Source organism: Paralichthys olivaceus, chromosome 4, assembly GCF_024713975.1.
Source record: "Paralichthys olivaceus isolate ysfri-2021 chromosome 4, ASM2471397v2, whole genome shotgun sequence".
NCBI classification, from domain to species: Eukaryota; Metazoa; Chordata; class Actinopteri; order Pleuronectiformes; family Paralichthyidae; genus Paralichthys; species Paralichthys olivaceus.
Window position 1 is genome coordinate 15,259,342 of NC_091096.1, and position 18,403 is coordinate 15,277,744.

General features: G+C 40.0%; 1 protein-coding gene across 1 annotated transcript; it reads right to left on the minus strand.

The window, feature by feature from the left end:
* Positions 1-1,363: 1,363 nt before the first annotated feature.
* Positions 1,364-17,808, minus strand: tmem161b (transmembrane protein 161B). The gene is made up of 12 exons (XM_020094025.2): positions 17,669-17,808; positions 13,119-13,222; positions 11,960-12,040; positions 10,298-10,395; positions 10,036-10,192; positions 8,427-8,578; positions 8,250-8,310; positions 7,986-8,126; positions 6,809-6,922; positions 5,796-5,970; positions 4,285-4,381; positions 1,364-4,189 (listed from the first exon to the last, which is right to left on the minus strand). The coding sequence occupies exons 1-12, from the start codon at positions 17,669-17,671 to the stop codon at positions 3,894-3,896; spliced, it is 1,479 nt and encodes a 492-aa protein (XP_019949584.1). The 5' UTR covers positions 17,672-17,808; the 3' UTR covers positions 1,364-3,893.
* Positions 17,809-18,403: the final 595 nt, after the last annotated feature.

The window sequence follows — 18,403 nt, forward strand, 5'->3', positions numbered from 1 at the left end:
TGCTTGTGTAGACAATGCCACTCAAGGCCTGTGTTAATGTTATTCCCAGAGAATGGTGTGCATTAAGAGGAGTTTGGGAGCATTTGTAATTTCATCCCTCTATCTACCCCACTAACCTTTCCCCACAAAGAATGGAGGTGGAAAGCAAATGAAGAAAAGCGAATCGATGGCCATTGACTGCCTAAATCAATATCAGTTTGCACGAGGACATTTGCCATAAGGAGAATGATGCTGAGACACAATCAGTGATATCGAGCAGTATCATACAAACACTATTTAATCTGATAAAATTGACACAATTTAAAATTTCATTTTTACCTTGATGACCCAGAGAGGAGCCACTGTGAACACAGAGAAAGGCGCATTAGAAAGAGGACCTTACGTGTCTGTAGTCTTCAGAATAAAGCAGCGTGGCTTCAGAAGGGGACATCTGTGTGGAACTATTTTGAGTCCATCATGTGTATGAAGCTGGGCATATGATCATTGCATCCAAGTACATCAAGCATGAATTCCATGGCGTTATAAAAACAGTAGCTCTGCAGTAAAAGCCAAAAGTATATATAGCACAACTGTTGTAAAACAAGAGAACAATTTAGCAATGCTTTGATTTAAAGGGACAGGGTGTGGGCCAGGATATAACCAAACTTTATTAGGAATACTCATGATCTGTCATTTTGGTATTTTGTTGACAACATTCATTAACGTTAATATGGATTATTTAAATATTCACTCTGGAACAATTACCAGAATTAAGTGACAGTGGCAAATGAATAAATGTGATTACTTCTACTTCTTAGGGTCGGTAAGTCGCCTGCCAACAGCTTTTAACTAATTTGTTGAAATCCTCTTGACGTCCCAATAGCCATTGATAAATACATTTATATGAAAGAAAAAAAGCTGCAGTGCATTCCTCACAGGACTTTAATAAACAAAGCCAATCATTTCATTCTGGCAAATTCAGACTGAAGATTCACTGTCATACCCATCAGCCACTAACCAACCTGCCAGCCCGCCCACACCCTGCCTGAACTCACTGCATATGACAGGAGAGGTACAGATCGCTGGTTGTCAGGCAGTTAACTTTCGTATTTTGAGGGTGTAGCTTTGACGGGAATGACGATGGGAGGGGTGGGATGTATCGGTTGCATATTTTTAAAGTGTAGCCTGCTCTTGTAAATTTTTCCAGGATTACCAACCCCAGCTTTAAGCTGACTAAACCATGAGCTCTTCTTTCAACTGTAAACCAAAAGCTTAGGGATTCTTTGAGTTTAGGAGTGCCAGTCGCATCCAAGGGTTCATGAATGGATCTCCCTGTTGCTCTTATATATAACCAATAGAGCACAAGGATAAAATAAAAAGGACATAGTAAAGAACATAATTTATTTAAGACAAAATCTAAAGCAGAAATAAATACACGGAAGAACATGTGTGATGTACTCTAAGAACCCAAGAGTGAATAACAACACTTTCAGAGGTAACAAACTGAAGAAACGTCTCAGTTTCTCCAGGTACTTCTTACCGGACCAGACGAGACATTAAAAAAAAACCGTAACGGATTTGTCAAACACATTTTCAAAAACCGATTTAATCCAACATGCACTCCAATAACAAAATAAAGTGAATATTGTTAAAATTAGAAATGTTTACAGGCCTCAACATGTGGAATAAATACAAAAAAACCAAACAAAGGACAAGTCAATCAATAAAAAGTCATTAGGATAAATTAGATTTAGTTTGACAGGTAGAATTATGAGAGGGTACAATGGAGAAGGAGGGAAGTGCAGGTAAGGGGGGGCTATTAAATCAACTCAACATACAAATCATTTTCATCAAAACAATCTAGAAATTAGGCAAGATTGATACATTCATTATGTGCATATTCCCTATCGTTTCACACAGACAAACTGAGGCTAAGACTTTCGGCATCAGGAGCTTAAAAGTGTGATATGGTGCGGCTCTGCTTCATAAAACGTGTTCTGTACAAAATGCATAGAGCTGGAATGTGTGAACTGCAGCTCTATGATGACTGTAACGATGAAACGAAATTTGCCAGAGAACCACGCAAATGTAATTAATCTGAACGCACGTACCCTACATTCCTGAATAGACCGGACAATCATAATGGCCCAGTGCGGCGTCTGCACAGTGACTCCATGTGCTTGCACCTATAACCTTTAAATAAAAACAGAGTCTTTGCACGCTGTAACTAAGCAGAAGTAGTGATTCCCTCTTTTTCAAGTTAGCTCTCTAAACAACAGAAGTCAAACACCAGCAGACACCACATTGGGACAGGGGGGGGACCAACATACTTGGCACCATTTTAAAATCAAAACTTATACAAATCCACAATTTGATCAATTAGAAATAGAATAAAACCTAAAAATGATTGTTTTCAAAATAGTTTAAAAGCAATAGATGGGTTTAAGTAAAAAAGAAAAAAGAAAAAATACAGGAAATGAGAACTTAAAAGGCGGTAGCTTATCAACAGTAGTTGACATTATTTCTACTCGATCGCAATGCCCTTTGAGATTACAGCTGATCGAAGGCAAAGATCCGACACATGCAGACAGATGTTGCATGCTGCTTTCTGTCAGAAGAACAACCTCAGATTCTCTCATAGCGTTCAAACGGCTCAGTTAAGACCAGGGTGGTCACAATACAAAACATCACAAATCAAAAATTTGTCCTTGATGGCAACTTCAATTAGACACATTTAAAACACATTAGATTCAAGTCAATAAGATGTTTACCCAGGAGATCAACACCTCGTGGAACTCTCAGTTGTCCACACTCAAAGCTCCTGGTCAGGTGACGGCTCATCCCATCCAACCCTCCCTCCTCTGACGATAAACACAAACGCTCCGGCAAAACTTTTAAGACTCTTTCAAATTGCTCTGTGGTCCGTGGCAATGGAATTCTGACACCTGAATTGAAAAAGTTATTCAGTTTCAACTAAAATATTTTTTATAGGTTTTTCTCAAAAGACAAACACGAGGCCCCAGAATGGCAGTTAACAGTCTCCCCTAAAAAAACTTAAGGAAAACATATAATTAAAGGTGATTTCAGGTGAATAAGAAGTCACACACCAGCCTCCACAAACCTCTCCAGATTCTATGATATTCTGTGAGCTACGCATCCTCACAACGCTTTCACTGACGGAAACTAGCACTCGGATGGGCTGTGATACAGACTGGTTTATAGGTGGTTCCATGACTCTAAATGTCAAGGTGGTGCGCATAAGCACCAGCCAATAAAACTTAAACCTTACAGCATTTATCCAGTCAAGCAGAGTAACTCCGCCTTTTCCTGGATATGTCTGTGATATAAGTCATTGCCAGTAAATTTACAAGGGGACAACAGGCTGAAATCGAACTGTTACTGTCATGCATGAACCTGTAAGAGTAGGTTTTCGAAAGTAAAAGACATGTTGAATCTTAAAATGTCAATGGATCAGTAATGGATTGTAATTGGCATCTGAGATAAAAAGTATTATACCTCATATCATTCAAATTTCATACACAAAATCAGTTTCTCTTGACGATACCAAAACACCACTGACACGTAATAATATTCTTCTAACTCGTACTTTAGTCGGTCTGTTATTAAAGTTTATAAATCTTGCTCTTCAAATTAAACGCTGTGATTGTAGTATTAAAAACAATGACGAGTTCATAAAGTCATCTGTGAAGGAAGCACTGGGAGTTGAACCAGGAGCTCTGATGATATGGTCAGTCTTTGAGAGGTGGTCAAAGGGAGGGAGGGATGGAGGAAGGGAGAAAGTTGACGAGCAGAGTAATCAATCGGCCTCTGCTGCCCCCAATCAGTCCTTTCTGATCAAGCTGAACGTTCAGTAGCACTGCTGGGGTCCAGCTGCCACTGCTGGGTTCCTGATGCTATGCCGCCATAAGATACTGATGGTAGAAGAGACCAAAGAGGGAGGTGGAGAAGAGGCAGGCAGCGATCCACCAAGTAAAGAAGGAGAAGAGGCCCCGAAAAAGCGAGGGGCTGAAAACAGTCCGCAGGCCTCCCAGGGCCACTGACAGCTGGGCTACTGACGCCCGGGCTCCTGTTTCTACCACTGAAGCTGGAGTTGGGGCTGCTACTGATGCCTCCCCCATCACTGAGTCAGAGTTCATTTCATAGGTGCAAGGCAGGTCTTCTTCAAGATAGACCCACCAGGAGTGTCCACCTGCCATAGAGCGAGCAAAGGAAGAAAGATCAAACTTCTGGGAAGAAAAATATGTTTTTTTTAAGAGGAAAATCACTGTGGGGTGCATGACTCACCTAAAGTTTTTAGCAGCAAAGTGGTATGCAGCAGTATCACCAGTGGTGCCACATATTGTAGTGCGATTACACACAAGTAGTAAAAAACACGCGCAACCTGAGTGAAAAAGGTGGAAGTAGTGAAAAGAATAAGAACATTAGTTCAGGCTTTGACACAAACTGTTTTTAAAAAGCATCCTGCAAGAAATTAAGGGTTTAACACAAAACACTTGAAGCTGATATAAATTTCAAATATCAGTTGCATGAGATGATGACAGCAATGAAATCATTTCAGCTAAATAGTTTTGATAAAACTCCAAAACATGATTAAATGTGATATTAAACATGAGCACAGATGATTATTTGCATGTTTTTCTTTTAAAACCAGTCTGTTATATTCATTACAACACTACCACCAGAGAGTTGTAACATAGGAGAGGCTGGTCTGCACAACACTGAACTTGTTTACACGTTTACACTAACATCATAGTTTCTGTGGGTTTCAATAAGTCAAATTAAAGACTATTTCAGACCATAATGAATTGAATTTAAGACCTTTGTCAAGTATGACAGAAACAAAGGAATATCAGAGTCCCAGAATTATTTACACTTGCCCATAATTAAGATAAAGTGAAGTAGCAAAGTGGAGGATAAACCTCAAAAGGCCATGTTATCTATCAAAACTACAGATAGAGACATTAGGTATCCATAGCCTTTCCCACAGAAAAGCTGAGTAAATGGTAAATGGTTGGTATATATATTATATAGTTTTGATGACCACTCAAAGCACTTTACACTACAGTTTGCCACTCACCCATCACACACACATTCATTCAGTGCATCTATTAGCAGCACTTTTTTTTTTTCTATAAGGGCAAATTAGTGGTTCAACATTTTGCCCACGGACACTTCGGCATGCAGATGTGGAAGACTGAAATTGAACTGCCGGCCTTCTGGTTGGAGGAAGACCACTTTACCTCTCAGAGTGTATAGAGATAAACTCTATCTGGGGCTTCTGTAGAGAGTTATTAGTTCCATGGTCTTGTTTATAGTTTTATTACACATTATCAATATCTGTATTGTTGACAAGGAACTAAAATAAATAGACATTCCCAACTATGCATGCCATACTAAGTAGTATTTAATGAATATAAAAGTATTATTTTAATATATTTAATTAAATCTTTTTAAGACCACGTTTAACCCTGATTGTTGGGGGGGCTTTGAAATGAAATGATTGAAGTTGATGTGATTGGCCACAACTGATGCAAGTGTTAAATACAATTACTGCAAACACCAATTTCCAACTGCACAAAAGTACAGTAATGGTTTTTTTTGTAATTAATGTGGTTGTATATGCTATTAATAAAGAGAAAAGCCTTCTGCAAAACAAGCTACGTGGCTCCGATTAAGAGGAATATAGATCACCACAATGTAAGTTAAAAGAGATTATTTATATGTTTTATCATTTTTTTACAGAATTACAGTGGGGTCAAATCATGATTAGTATTATTTAAAATCATCTGACTCACCATCTTCTGCAAGTCAACGGTACTTATGCGACCCGCCTCCTTCTTCATCTGGTCCACACCCTTCTGGGCCAGGTTGAGGTAGGCCTGCAAATGATGTCTCATCATAGCGAGCCGGAGTAGACACATCAGTATGATGGCCCATAAGCGCAGCGTATCATACGTCTGCTCAGTCATCCTGGTAGTAATAAGAAAGACAAGAGTGAGAGAGAGATGATAAATGGATGACGGCTTTGCTGGCCCGCTAACTCAACCCATCATGTATCTGCTACATCAATTGGATGGTAGACAGAGACAATGAGACAGAAAGGAAAGTAAAAAAAGAGTCATAAACAACTCAAGACGAAGAAGTAAGAGAGGGTGAAATTGAAAGATAAAAAGGTGAAAAGGGGGGTAAGGTAACATGAAAGCAAACTTAGTTAAGTTTGACCTTGAAGCCATCACAGCAGCAGGAGAAAGTTTGACATGTGTTCAAACGTATGCAACAAATGAAAGATGCTTATCTTAGTTTGAATAACAAGCTGACAAATGACAGCAGTTAGAGATGGAATAAAGAGCTTTCCCTCGGGAATGACTTAATATGTGTACAGTCTAATTTAAACCTAAGAAGACAACTTTCATATTGTGGTAATTTACTGCATCACATTCCTTATCTCATCCAACCTTCATAAATTCAATTTTGATAACTGCTGTTGCATTGTTTACACCCATTTTCCAGCCACAATTACTTTTATTTTCACAGCTTGGCAGCGTTGTCCCAACCCTCTTGTTTGAGTTATTAGCTTGCTAGGCATCAACAGAGTCCGACTGGCTGCCAACCAAATACAGATCAATCTAATGGAGGTACGAGGATATGGATCTTTAACAGATTCTTGTTTTCGTGAAATGTTTATGCATTTTAATACATGTGCTACAAAACAGTTGACCTCTGTCGGATCTCAATCAGGTGAACTATATAAGATGGATAACTTAAATTATTATTATACTGGAATTGCATGAAACATATAATTACTTACAAAGGCACACTCTCCTTTCCCAGAGTGGGGTTCATTATGTAGTCCTTAGTGATGGGCTTCACCCACAGCAGGACCATGATAAGAGGGGACAGGAAGTTGATATGAAGCAGAGTCCTGCAGAAATGGAGATGTAACAGAAAAAACATCAATTATAATGTTAGGTGATCAAATAATCCAACAACTTTTACTCTTTTTCTCTCACAATCATCGATAAACTAATGAGTAAAAAAGTTGGTAGCTCTTTGTAACCTTTGCTTTTTAATCTCAATTTGGAGTTAACGTGGAGGGCAAAATGGTCCATATTATCAATACGACTGTCCCTGAGAGGGGTGAGAAGATAAATAAGGTGCAGATTTTGTAGGGCTTGGAGATAATCCCTGCTGGTGACAGGGTCTGAGGATGTAAGCTTGTGTCAGCTAAGATGGGGAATGGAGGAGGAAGAGGAGGCCAGAAGAGAAGAGAGTCTGCTATGCCAAAGTGGATTATCTGGATGCAATGTGCTCCCTGCTCTGCACCCCCTATCATGGTTGGAGACATGCCACCCAGTGAGTTCTGAAACAGAAATCTGCCCCAACTGAGGAAGTCTTCATCTGACTCACAGGGTGCTCTCTGGTATCTGACACACTCTGAATAGTGGGAGACAAGTACAACGGTGCTATACTTGGATTTATGGTACTCTAAAGTAGGATAGACTGATATTTGAGAAGTGTTTTTGTGGCCAAATTGAGCACATCATAACCATAGAACTGGGAGACCACACCGGATAATATTCTTTCTCCTAGTTCTGATCTTACGGTCTATTCTATTCATTTTATAATGTTTTATTTTATCTTGATTTTACTTTTTTCTCATCTGTAACATTTCTCCATATCTGTATCTATGTTTTATGCTGTGTGATCTTCAAGTTGCATTTAAATGTTTTCTCATTTGCTTTCTAACTACTCAATCATTTGTGAAAAACTAAAAGTTACACACTGAAGATAACGTTGTCAACAAAATGCGGGATGTGAAACATTTGCAACCGGAAACTAATCTTTAAGGTCATTTTCCACCAAAGACAGTTGTGGCTTTCCACCTTATCAGGTCATTATTAATGATAAGCAATTAATCAAACGTATTCCATGACAAGAACACGAGAGGAGGCAAAAGCAAAGACATATTTGTGTGGTGTACTCACTGTGTAAGTTTGGCTGTGGTGAGATTGAGTGCATCGAGGTGCATCTGGGCCAATCTTAGACCAGGGAAAGTTAGAAATGCTCCAATCAGGGAGCAGAGCAGAGCTAGGATCAGCTTGAAGGTGAGTTTAGATATGGGACCCCTGTGTAAAAAAACAAAATAAAAAAACACATGGTGATTCTGCTGTAGTTTCACGAGTCATAAAGAATTCATGAAGGTGGAGAAAACAAAAAAGATACAGCGAGAATACTGATATTATACTTACTGGGACTCTAAACCCTGGTTCTCCAGAAACTGTAGAGCGCTGTCAGAGAAGTTTGCAAAACCTGGATGTGAAAAAAATAAAATATGTTCAGCAGTGACTCACACCGGGGGTAAAAGTAATAACATTTGGTTTTTAGCAACAGGGTCATTTTTAAGACAAGCCTGGTGGAGCACTCACCGGTCTCAAGACCAAACTCCAGGTAGTTTTCAGTGACGATGAGAATGGCCATGGCTTTGACAAAAAAGAAAAAACCAAAAGTAATACAGAGTGAGCGCTCGCCTCCTTCCTCGAGCTTGAAGTAGTGGGCCGTTAGAGAGAAAAGGGTCTTACTGAGGGGACAGAGTCAAGGGAAACCATCACCAAAGGCACACTGGCATTTAAAGCAAAACTAAAGAGCTTTGCAGATACATTTCTAAATTCTTTTTACAGGTTCAAGGGGAAACAGAATACGTCTTTGCAATCAACCATAACAAAAAAAAATTCAGAACACAGTAAAACATACATAGATATTGCCGAAACAAAACTTAACTGCTCCACGTGAACCCTCAACTCTTTCTTGCCACACAGGCCCTGCAACACACACAGCATGTGTGAGTACAGAGTGTGTGGGTCTGTGGCACCAGTGCATGCCATCAAGCTCGCAATAGTGTTTTTTACCTGGCCCCCTCTGACACTGATCAGAGACTAAGGACAGAGCATGTTTCTAAAGTGAACTCTGGTCACCGCGGAGATGAAACTCTCAGTTCACGCAACATGTTAGGTGACAGCATGCCAATTTTTCACTCCCTTTCAAGAAAGGTATTCAATCCAATACGGTCTTCTTTCCGTCTCTAACCCATATTCAGTGCTGGGAAGACAGCTGTATAAACACTCACCAGATGAGTTAGAGCCAGCGTGAGGCTGAAACGAGAAATACAGCCACGTTTGAGCTGTCATGGAGTGGCCTACAATTATCATCCAGTCGAGCTGGCCTGTAAACATAGGCCAAGCGTGAGGGTATCCAGTCTTTTTTATAATATTTCACTAAACAAGAGGGAGACTCCACCGGTTTTATCAGTGGACAGGTTAACAGAGCAGTGGAGCTGATCTCCAGGCCAAGAGTCTTAAACATGTCATCAGAGCTGAAATAGGAAAACTGAAATCAAGTGTCCCATTAACACATATATTGCACCAACATATTCCCTCATCTTCATACTCCAGTGTCATCTGTTCCCATGTCTGCCCCCCAAGCATATCAGCCTGTTGGGCTGTGAAAATTGGGCCTCCAATCTCGGATGTAGGCAGGAAATGACACGTAGTGAGCTGGGCCCGAGCGGGAGCACTGGGAAGATTGATCCCTGTGGTTGGTGGCAAGGATAATGCATATTATTTAACCATCATTCAGCGTAACAAAATAGCAGGTAGCTGTGGAGCATAAAGGTGCTGGCAGTCAAAGCTTTAGCAGTCATTTCACAGCCTCTCACCACCACTGCTGCAACCACACAATCACGCTGGAATGATGCGGCCTCTCTTATAGACAATGAGATGTTAACCTATGGTATATACAGGGGCGGATAGGAAGAATGTAAAGTGAAAATAATTGAAAGCCCGAAGGAGAGTCCATAATACATAGGTTTGTGGAGCTGAAACATTGCAAGATACCAACCAACCAATCCACAGACATGATGCACAGCATAAATACATTCTTAATTTATTAGCTTTTACAACATGCTGATGAGATTTGACAGCTTGATAAGAAAAAAACTAAAACAAACCAAGCTGTAAAGAGTAACTGATGTAAGGATACATGACGAAGGCAAGTACGAGCAGGCACCAGACCACACTGATGTTCATCTCTCCTGAGGGCTGAGCCACACTGTAGTAGAGTTCTGTTATCAGATAGACCACAGTTGCCGCTACGGTGAAATCCACCAGCCACTGGAACTCTGGGAAGTAGTGCAATGCTGGGGGCATACACAGAGTATAATTAAATCCATACAGCCCAGTATACATGAACATTAAACATGTGAGAACGAAAAATTGGGATTGAAGATGTTTGTCCTTCATACCTAATGTGTCGACTTCTGTGATGCATTTCGTCTCCAGCTGTAAGTCAATGTCCTTTGGAACTGTTAGCGGCTTATTGTCGATGTGACCATTGTACTTCCTAAGGAAAAGAGGTGAAAACAACAAGTGGGGTCAGGAAAACAATGAATGCAGCAAATGCCATGTTTGACCATTAGCATTTTGTAACTATGTAGAAGAACAGCTTAATGTTGTAGTCTTGCAGACATTTGTTTAGGTTTGTTTGGCATCTTGTCTTTCATGCAAATAAAAATAAAAATAATAATAAGGTCAATTAACACATTTTTACAGTTTCTTTTTTTTAGCATTAGTAAAAGTTAACCTCACAGGTTCACATTGAGAACTTTATAAATTACATGTTTAATGATACTACTGACAATTTAAGGAAGATCGTATCTTCATCATAGTTAATCCATCACAGATAATATATGATCCAATATTAATAGTCAAATTTAGGTTATTGCAAAGTTGTTAGCATACAGGGTACCCTCTATATTCAATACTTGGCATAGTTCTATTCTTTTTTTTTGCCACTAATACTTCTAGACTTCCATGACCGAGCGCACAGCAGGTGAATGGATAGCTGCTCTTTAGGTCTGAAGGACTGTCTGGTGGGCCTCCTCAGTTCTGGGCTTTGTTTGTTCAGCCTGGTGTGTGTCTGTGTGTGTGCTCGATTCACAGGACAATACCACTGAAAGACTTTCGGGCCAAACATGCCCCGGACAGATTTCATCTCTGAGGCACCTGACGGGGGGAGAAAGGGGGCTCAGCAGCTCAGGCACCCCTCACTGAGGGAGTCAGATGGTTGACAAAGGGAACGGAGCGGCATGGCACGAGCTGGCAAAAGGACAGTGGTCCATCTTTTCCTTCATGGGATTACTGAGCATGTGGTGCTGGAGAGCATTGACCTGCCTCATACAGGGTCAGAGAAAGGACTGTGCTACAAAACAGCCTTGAGTAAGGAGCTGGACACCATGTGGAACAGTAAGGATTAGCATTCAGTTGTGAGTTCAATTTGAATTCACATTAAGAGGGAGAGCACAAAGGAAACGGCGCTAAATTCACATTTTCAACATATGGTTCAACGTCCACCTGCAGTCATACTGACGGAATAGTAGTTTTTTTTCCCCTTTAATTGCAAAGTGGTCTTAAAGGAAAATCATCCCCCACAATCAAAGCTTGACATCTGACCACTTTGAAGATATAATGCTGTTTGGGAAACTTTGATTTCGTGGTGAATGCAATCCTTTTAAACTGTCATCCCTTAAAATAGCCTCGATAGTAATGGCTCCAAAAATCAGGACCAAATATCCTCACATCCACAAGACGGGGGCCACTTCTAAGCCAAGCTGCTCTGAGCCCAGATGAAGAGTCCATAAAGGAACAAAACAACAAAAATAGACTTCTGTCTCCTCACTTCAAACATGCCGTAAATGAGCCACACAAACACACATCAGCGTCATCTTCCTGCCGACATGTCTGTGGTCTCCATCCATCTCAAACGTCTGCGTCTCATCTTTGCTTTCCTCTCTGATGAAAGGGGTGCCTTTCGTACCTGCTCTGTGCCACTGCATTTCCCCAGCCCCCAAACAATAGCCCTTCTTCATTTCATTTCTGCAACCCCCCTCAAGCGCCTCACAACCTACCTGTCTTTCCTCTTCTGTCCTTTTTGTTTCCCTGCTAAGCTCCTCAACTCATCTTCCGTGGGGTGCTGATACCACCGCAGACTGTGAACAAAGAAAATTAAAGAGATCAGGCTCAGACTTGTACAGAGAAGGAAAAAAAACATATAATATAATTAAAGTCTAAGTTTTGGGGTTAGGAAAAAAAACAAACAGACTAAAGTTAGATTTCCTGTCCAGCTATATAGTTATTGACACATACTGAATAAGATAATTAATAATATTGAATTTTGACAAAGAGAAGGAAGGGGATTCAAGGTTGGATATAATGTGTAATTAATACTGTAAAGTCACCCTCTCTTCACTTCCATTTCTTGTAGGAATAAGGGAATTTCACTTACTGTTAAAAGCTTAAATTGCCTTTTCATTATACCTTAAAGAAATATCCAAAATCTCTTTGAAAAATCTCATGAAAGCATTGACATTAAGTCAAAGCCTCATTTTGTAACAGCTCTGAGATTTATGAGTAACTCCCCAATAACAAACACAAAACAGACATTTATGAGACGCTTTACGACATCAGTCCTCAAGGATCAAGCTTGAAATAGGAGGAAATTTAGGAGCATTCTTTACAAAACAAACCCCCTCAACTTTTTTTGTCAGAGCATCCTGAGAAGCACACTGTGTGGTGGAGGAGGATAGAAAGAGCACAGCTTGTTTTCCCCCTGTATATTTATTTATTATGGAAAATTAATTACAAAGTATTCTGGAGGGACACTTCAGGCCTACTGCTTATGGCGAAAAAGTTTTCAAAAAATGTTTTAGCAGTGCCCTGAAAAGAAAAATTAATGAATTATTAAACGTGTTCCAAAAATCTGTTTACTGAAAAACACATGTGACACTAATTAGAGGAAATGAGGCGGGCACTTTATTTTTCTGTACCGTTCTCTCGGGTCATCCCCATATTTCAGTGCCCTTTGGTCTTTGCAGTGTGATTTAATGATTCTTTTTCTTCTTCAATCCGAACTCTGTGGAACACTTGCCATCTGAGTAAACATTTTGATCCCCATTGTTCTGGACTCGTTTTGAAATAAACTTCTCAGAAGGCAAAGGAAATTGGAGAAATGAAACAACAGCACTTGGAAAAACTATTTGAAACAGCATGTATGGGATTTTACATTACCTGCCACTGCAGAGAAGCCATCTTGCGAAGGAATAATGAGGTATTATTTTTTGAATTACACTGGCCATTACCATGGTAACCACCAGCTGCACACCGATCACACCCTGTGGAAATGAGGTGGGGGTTTAAAATCACATTTAAACAGTAATTATACATGCCACAAAGCACTTACACACATGAAGTATGGGTTTATATGGACTAATACATACTGGAGCATGTCTTCTCAGATTAAAAAGAGTTTAAAATGCAATTTGAAGTCTTTTATCAATCTCATTTCAAAAGTCTTGGCATCACATCTCAACTGCAAAATGCTCATAGAGTGAATGCAGTTCCTTATGTTGCTGATAGCGTGACATTTTTTAAATTATTTTTTTTAAAAGGGACCACAGATGTTTTACCAACAAACAAGTTTGCAGCACAGAGAGATTAATTATTACTATAAGACTTTGTTTAAGTGACACTGCCTCTAATGTTTCGCAGGACAATTAAATTCCTTGGCAGTATAATGAAGGGTGAAATGATAGATTTGGTTATAATAGTGCTTCTTTGCCCTGCTAGGTCAAGTGACTGATTTAAAAGCACCAACAAATTACAGGCTGGATGGTTTCAATCAGATTTACTTTGTAAATAATACTGTACAAGTTGTGGAAAGATTAGGCTCCAAGTACTTTATCATGGCCAAGAACTCAAACACAGAATGACCTTCATTTCTCCATGAATAAAGGGGAGTACAACACAGGGGTTAATCGCGTTAGTGTTAGCCGGTCAAACAACACACAAAAATGTAGATGTGCCACATTCCTCAAAAAACAAATGATCTAAAGCTGCTGTGTGTATAATATGAAGTCTTTTGAAGTAGAACCAAAAAGAAAACTTAAATACTGAAGCGTCAGCAGTCTTCCAGGTCACCTCCATTAACATTCTGACATCCATTTCCAAGTTCCTTAAAATTACTCTGTCTTTTATTCATGTTGCTATGATGACTGTCAATCATATGAGCCAGATGGCCGGTACCAGATGACCCCCAACAACTCTCATGTGGCATCACTGTACACAACATGGTGCCTGGGATTCCCCACCGCAGAGTATGAGATACCTCTGGTGAAAAAAATTTCAAGTCAATTTGCAGCAAGCAGTAGACCTAGTGTTGGCCGACATGTCGATCTAAACCTTGAGGTGACTGAGCTTTGGCAACCATGGAAAAGTATTCTATAATCTGACAACCACATAGTCACACCATTAATATATCTAGTTATATTAGATCATGATTGTTGTAAGTCAATGAGTACGACTGTTTTATGGAAGAAACAGATTAACAGTATTTTGGCAATTAATTGACCAGATTAGCAACAAATTGGCATTGATATTTGGTTATTTTCTCTATGCACTGATTCTCAATTTCCAGAAAATGTAAAATATCATGGTACAGTATGCTTGATTCAAGTTCAATTCACTTAAAGAGAGATGGACGATTAGTATCATCCACCAACAACTAAGACCCGAATTTGAAAACACAATAAATTACCACATTTACCTTGATACAGGACATGTAATGGTGGCTATTTTTAAACACATCAGCTTTTCCACATCAAACTGTGATGGATTTAGTTAATAAATTATTCTAATCTAAATACCTTTATTTGGGTATTTACAATGATCACTGAACTACGCTTGGCCAGGAAACGGTCACAATGTCAGCCGCCACATGCCCAGGAGAATAAACAACTAGCACCTGCCACAGGAGGTAGATATCCAAAGACTTAGTAACACAAGGGGCTCAACATCAACCCAGCACTTTTAGATCAATATTCACTTAGGCTTATGAGGCCAAAATCATTCCCGTCATGCTGCGCTTTTATCCACTCGCTGTAGGGTAAGGTCTGCAGGTTGGCCCATCTCTTTGGCTATCAGTAGGAATTATTGATATCTGTGCCTGCACCCACTTGAGCCAAGAGAACCAATTAGCTAACTAATCTCCCATAAAAAATGATTTTTTCTCTTTGCCATCATGTCGGGGCTTGCACCTATAGGCATGCGCAGTGAATCTCCACTTAAAAGCTCATCACATAAATAGCAAAAAGTCATGTGGCCTTCTTTGTTTTGTCAACATGATGTTTACACAACAATAATATTAGGCTAAACAGAACTCCCTGCCCCAACTCCTCTAAATAAAGCAAAACATTCACGGCGTATGCGAGCGCAAATGTCTTTTTCCCTGGACACGTGACTGTTTTCATATCTCACCAGCATTGTTACGCATAAGCCTGTCACATTGGTCGCGCTTGAGTGATGGTAATGTGACTGTGCCACGTGACACAAAAAACATTCATTAAGATAGAAAAGTCTACAATATTTGTCGCTGATGCGTGATGAATAATTCTTTATTTCCCAGAAGACTGTAATTTTTGTGGTAATTGAAATATTACCAATTTCACTTCATCTAATGTGTTATTTGGTGGTAAATGTGAGACTCATTAGTCCTTTTATTTTAAATGAGGACTTGATCTCTTCAAAAAGTAAGTTACTGACTCTTGTGTCAGTTGGGTCACTCTCGTATCCACCAGGCACCCAGTCTATTTTGGCTATCATGAACCATACTCTATATGCCCGTTAGTTACTGCTGATGATGTTGATAACACTACTTAACATGGCCGGCTTGTTCACTGACACTATATTTTACAAGAAACTATACTTTTGGCGACACAATGGCTAGTTGAATTTGCTAGTGTAACCTTGTCCTGCTTCTACCCTAATGCTGGACAATAAGCAAATATTCATCATACAGAACAACTCTGTCACTGATACTGTTAGACTGTACCAGGTGTAGAAGGAGGAAGTGAATGAAGTCTAGACAAGAGAAGTGATGAGGCCAGACTTGTACAGTAGACCTAGATTTTAGATTGGTTGTGGAGATCTCCAGTGTCACCAGGCATGAGGTAAGCTCCAAAAGCTTAAGTCAATACCTCCTCTGGAGTCCCAGGAGGGGAGAGTGGGTGCCTATAATTTGACAATTATAGTGACCAGACACAACCTCTCTGACTCAAGATATTTCTCCATGTGAGTAATGGTCATGCTATATAGGTCAAAAGCAGAAAGCCTTAGCTTGGTGGATGCTGACCATTCGCTGTGGGGGAGCTGCAAGGATCTCAGGCCTGGGGGAAATTGAGCCAGCATGGGACTCTCTTATCTCGCCCATGCTGCTTCACCCCCTCCACACAACAACCAAATGAAATCTGTAGGGGGTTGGAAGTGGGAGCTGCAGTGATAACCACCATATCAATATAAGCTCAAATACCTCACAACTATTTGCTAGGAAAACTAACTCTCTTGAAGTGAAACCCCTTATTGACCGAGACTTCCTCAATTTTATTCATCTTGACTACTCTTGGGTCAGTTTAATCCTGCTTTGGCTCTAAACTCTTAAAATATTGACTGTTGGAAGTCCGAGACCTCAAATTGTAAATATTACTAATGCTGTGGTTACAGATGAGTCACACTATACATTAAAAAAGGCCTTATAACTATGATAAAATAGTTTGATAACCAACTAGATGGTATCCAGGATGTTTTTCCATTCTGAGTGACTTCCCTCTACCTTGATATTACAGTATGGTGGCATTACACTGAAATGGAAATAGCCATATCTAATCTCATTGTTCAACTTTATTATTTTGAAGAATGAATAACTACCTGTTTGGCAATCATTTACACGTTTTTGAAATTCTCTCAGTACTGTCCTTTCCTACAGTAGCTGCTGCAACATATGATAACATTCGGCAGTGGAGAATAATAAATATCAACTAATCTAATATTTATAATATAAATACAACACACAGACACCTACCCATCTAAAGATTGATACTAACAAATCTGCTCGAGTAAGTTTCTGATTCTAAACATCATTTTGAGATTAGTACACTGTCGTGGATGCAATTACAGCAGCAAGTATCAGTCTATGACCACAACTGTAATTACAAACCTGCAGTAATCATCTATGTCTTTCCCTCAATACATTAACTCTATAGATGCTCGTGAAATCAGGAATACATTGTCATGACACTGAATAAGGTTTACAGTTCCTCTGAGGGCATCTTAAGGTCAAACTGAGGCAGGTGAGGTGCGTGAACACAACTTGCCTTCTCCCATAGGTGCCCTGCTGCCAGGTGACTGGCATGCTAACAGCTAATGCTGGCACAGTTCATGCATATATATGACTTACCTTCCACTTCTACCCTACAAGATTAGCCCCCGTTAGCACTCCTAAACGACATATGCGACCGAAACCATTGGAAAACAACACATTTATATGCTGTTAGCATCACCAGACTGCAGTTGGTGTGGAGGCTAACGCTAGCTCTAATGCTACACTGACTAGCCGGCTACATGCACCTGTTATGGCTAGCAAGCTAAACCAGCGTTAACACAATGACACATTCACTGAAAACGTAGAGCTGTCAGAAACATCGCAGAGGGACATCTCAGCTAGAGAGGATGCGGAATCAAGGCATGAAGAGACAGCGTTGCGTTCAGGTGCTGTGTGACACACTCACCATGTTGATGCAGTGAAACGGACTCTACCCCGACAACACTGAGCAGCCCGAGTCTGAAATGAGGCGGCGAGGAGCACATAAGCCCTTCGTGCGATGGTTGTGCACAGAATGAAGCGGGTTTCTCATTCAAACTGTCTTCGTATCATCACAGACAAGGGTTACATCGTCAATTTACAAGAAAAAATCAATGGACTCAGCCTCCGCTCCTCAGTATTTTCAACTGCAATAGAGGTCACGCTGAAGCTCTGGGTAAGAAGGTGTCTTCGGATTTGCCTGCACGGCTAGAGATACATATGACGATTTAAAAAATACATATTGTAGTATATCGATATTTAAACATAGTCATACACTATTATCAATGCATATATACTCCCAATAATTTTGAATAGTACTTGAAAATTACACTGGCGTTCGTATTTTGGGACAGGATTACCACTAGTCTGCATTAGGACCCCGTTAACCGGAAGAGAGCAGAGAGTCACTTCTACACATGACAGATCAGATGAGAGACATTGGACACAGCGCAGAGCTGCTGCAGACATCACAGGGCCACAGCTTCCTCTGTATCGATCAGTCTATCGATGTGTGATTATTGACAACATACATGTTTGTGTGTGACTGTATGAGTTTGCAAAACAAACACTGTCTCTTAGCGTTGTGGCATTATCAAGAAATACAGATCTATTAACCACCTTCATTAAATCTTATTATATATCTGATCATATGATATAGCTA

What these genes read in the sequence shown, in the direction of transcription:
- tmem161b (XM_020094025.2), bottom strand. An exon ending in CACAGAAGTCGACACATTAG is followed by an intron (nt 10,193 to 10,297) that starts GTATGAAGGACA and finishes GTATGCCCCCAG; the next exon opens with CATTGCACTACTTCCCAGAG. An exon ending in ACCACAGCCAAACTTACACA is followed by an intron (nt 6,923 to 7,985) that starts GTGAGTACACCA and finishes CCATTTCTGCAG; the next exon opens with GACTCTGCTTCATATCAACT.